The 3,533-nt window shown below is 55.7% G+C and overlaps 1 protein-coding gene across 1 annotated transcript in view; it reads right to left on the bottom strand.

Annotated features, from left to right (window-relative positions):
* Positions 1-1,609, bottom strand: part of ETH_00014595 (uncharacterized protein) — a gene marked incomplete at both ends in the record, with an annotated part of 2,954 nt that extends 1,345 nt beyond the window's left edge. Inside the window, one exon of the mRNA XM_013376696.1 lies at positions 2-1,609. Coding sequence (XP_013232150.1) covers positions 2-1,609 — 1,608 coding nt within the window. The remainder of the gene's footprint in view (position 1) is intronic.
* Between the last annotated feature and the right edge of the window lie 1,924 nt (positions 1,610-3,533).

The following is a 3,533-nucleotide window of genomic DNA, read 5'->3' as shown; positions in this document are numbered from 1 at the left end:
GTTGCGGCCGCTGCTGCTGTTGCGGCTGCTGCTGCTGCTGCTGTTGCTGCTGCTGTTGCTGCGGCTGCTGCTGCTGCGGCTGCTGCTGCTGCTGCTGTTGCTGCGGCTGCTGCTGCTTCGGCTGCTGCTGCTGCTGTTGCTGCGGCTGCTGCTGCTGCGGCTGCGGCTGCTGCTGCTGCGGCGGATGCTGCTGCTGCGGCTGCTGCGGCTGCTGCTGCTGCTGCTGCTGCTGTTGCTGCAGCTGCTGAATGGTGCTGTGGCTGTCATTTGTGCCTTGTGGATTTTGCTGCAGTTGCGCCTCGGTTGACAGCCTAGGCGTGTTTGCTGCTGCTTCTGATGCTGTTGCTGCTATTTCATCTTGAGCAGCTGCTAATGAATTAGCTGCTGCAGTGCTCTCTGCTGCTGCTGCTGTTTCTTGGTTCGCTACCACAGCTGCTGCTGCAGCGGGCACTGCTGCTGGTGCCTGCTGTGCAGCAGCAGCAAGGCGCCTCCTGAGCTGCGTCTCATCGAGCAGCAACTGGCTAAGCTGCTGCTGCTGCTGCTGCTCCTGCAGCTCCTGCAGCAGCAAACCGTAAGCCTGCTGCTGCTGCACCACTCCCTTTCGCAGCGACAGGTATTCTGCTGCTGCATCAACGACGAGGCTGGCCATAAAGTTGCTGCTGGAGCCGAAGGTGGCAGCAGCAGCAGTCGCTGCTGCTGCTGCTGCGGCTGCTGCATGCTGCTCATTCTGCTGCTGCTGCTGCTGCTGCTCCTGGTACTGCTTCTGCCTGGCCATCCAGGCTTGATGCAGCAGCTGCTGCTTCTCCGCAGGCTGCTGCAGCAAGTAGTCCTTGAGAGCAGCAGCAAGGCTGCTGGGGCCTCCCAGCAGCAGCCCTGCATCTTCTGCTGCTTCGAAGGCCGCCAGGCAGCGTTTTGCTGCTGCTGCTGCTGCTGCAGCAGGTAAAGGAGACAAACTCCAGCAGAGGGCCCCCAATATTAAGAGACAAAGAGACCCCAAGACGAAGGCCCAGCAAACCTGCTGCCGGTGGCTCTTGACGTAGGCTGCTGCCTGCTGCTGCTGCTGCTGCCGCTGCCGCTGCTGCTGCTGCTGCGTGCTGCCCTGCAGCAGGGCGCCCTCGCGGCCCCGGGGATGAGACAGGGGCCCCAGGGGGCCCCCGCCGCTGCTGCTGCTGCTGCTGCTGCTGCTGCTGACGCCTCCAAAGGTCTCAACTCTGTGGGTCCCGAACCCCAGAGCGAGCACAGTCTGCTTCCACCAGCTGCCGCTGCTGCTGCTGTTGCTGCTGCTGCTGCTGCTGCTGGGGTCATTTTGAGTGTACGGAGCGCTCAGGTCCCCTGTGGGGTTTTGGGGCCCCTTGAGGTTTGCTGCTGCTTCGTCGGGGGTTTGGGGGTTTCCCGCAGCAGCAGGCTTGGCCCCCTTGGCCCCCGCTGCTGCTGCTGCTGCTGCTGCTGCTGCTGCTGCTGCTGTGGTTGAGCCAGGCGTGGAAGCAGCAGTTGCTTCCGAAGAAGGATATAAAGGAGTCAGGGGCTCTTCTTCGTAAAGAGAATCTGCTCCTGCGCTTTTTTGCTGCTTCAAGTGAGGGTTTGCTGCTGCTGCTGCAGTGCAGGCCATTGTGGCGCAGCAAGGCGAAGAAGACGAGGGTTTAGGGTTTAGGGTTTAGGGTTTGGGAGGCCGCGAGGAGCTGCCGGAACGAAGGTTTAGGGTTTAGGGTTTAGGGTTTGGGAGCCAAACTTCAAAGCAAAACCACAAACGACATCGTGCGGGGTGACCTCTTGTTGCCAGTGGGCGGTTTAGGGTTTAGGGTTTACAGTTGAGGGTTCAGGGTTTAGGGTTTAGCCCTGCTATGGACAGTACCTTTATTTGCAAAGAAACCTTTTCAAATAAAAAGAGGCTGAGAGTTTGGCTCTGCAGCTCAGGGTCTAGGGTTTAGGGCTTAGGTTTCAGGGTTTAGGGTTTAGGGTTTGCTGCAGCAGACCGCTGCAGCTGCAGCGGCGACCGCCGCCTGACTTGATGCTGTCTATTCCTCCCTAAACCCCAAACCCCAAACCCTAAACCCTAAACCCTTGGCAATAAATTACACCAAATGATTTTTTTGACTCAAGTTTCTCGTTGTCAACTGCCGTTTCAAACCCCAAACCCTAAACCCTAAACCCTAAACACTAAACCCTCAAGGTGACCCTGCCGCCCCACACCAAACCACCAACTGCAAAACCCAGCCCATGCCCAACCAAACCCTAAACCCTAAACCTTAAACCCTAAACCCTAAATTCTAAGCACTAAAGGGGAGACCTATTTGCAAACGCCGTGGCAAAACAGAGCAAGTGGACCCTCAGCACAAACCCTAAACCCTAAACCCTAAACCCTAAACTCCTAATCCTAAACCCTAAACCCTTGAAATTAATTAAAAATGTTTTTAAGAGTTTTTAAATGCATTGCTTAAGGAAATGAACAAGAGCTGTTTGTCTAGGGTTCAGGGTTTAGCGCATATGGTTTGGGGTCTCGGCGCCGTAACCTTAAAAATCCCTTGAACCCGAATTTCAAACCCTAAACCCTAGACCCTAAACCACAAACCATAAACTCTGAACCCTAAACTTCAAACCCTAAACCCTAAACCCTAAACTCTAAACCCTAAACTCCAAACTCTCAAACCGCCGCGCGATGAAGTCCGAGGTGTACATACACCCCAGTCGAGTGCTGCCGATGCCCCTGGGCCGCCATTTCTTTGAAATATTTTTTCTTTTAAATGAAACAGGAAGGGCTTAGGGTTTAGGGTTTATGGTTTAGGGTTTATGGTTTAGGGTTTGGGCGTGGCTGCTGCTGCGGCCTCTAAGAAGGCTGTAGAGGAAGCTGCGGCGCCAAAACCTGAACCCTAAACCCTAAACCCTAAACCCCAAACCCCAAACCCTAAACTCTAAACCCTCAACTTGAAGATAAACTGGAGCTTGAATTCCCTCGCACATGCAGCAGCTGCCCCGCTGAGCCATCGCAATCCTGCTGCAGCTAGCCGCAGCTAGCTACAGCTAGCTGCAGCTAGCTGCAGCTACCTACGGCAAGCTATAGCTGGCTACAGCTAGCTACAGCTAGGTACAGCTAGCCGCAGCTAGCCAGCTAGCCACAGCTTAATTTAGCTAGCTAGCTGCAGCGAACTGCAGCTAGCTAGCTGCAGCCAACCATGACTGGGCCCAGCTAGCAAGCCGCAGGTAGCTACCTGCAGCTAACTAGCAATAGCTACTTTGCTGCTGCTAGCTAGCTGCAGATGGCTTGCTGCTGCTAGCTAGCGGCAATTGCTAGCTAGCTGCTGCTAGCTAGCTGCGGCCAGCTTGCTGCTGCTAGCTAGCTGCAGCTAACTAGCTGCAGCAAGCCACAAGGGAACACAGCTAGCCAGCTGGAGCTAGCCACATTTAGGCCTAGCTGGCTAGCTGCAGCCCATCATAGCTAGCTAGCTGCAGCTAGCTAGCTGCAGCTAGCTAGCTGCAGCTAGCTAGCTGCAGCTAGCCAAAACCGTAGCTGTTTCAGCGCTACGGCTTTAGAAGAG

The sequence above is a fragment of the Eimeria tenella genome, genomic scaffold (assembly GCF_000499545.2).
Source record: "Eimeria tenella Houghton genomic scaffold, Eth_scaff390, whole genome shotgun sequence".
Taxonomy (NCBI): domain Eukaryota; phylum Apicomplexa; class Conoidasida; order Eucoccidiorida; family Eimeriidae; genus Eimeria; species Eimeria tenella.
Note: the sequence above shows the minus strand (reverse complement) of the source record. Positions and strands in the feature narration are given on the sequence as shown.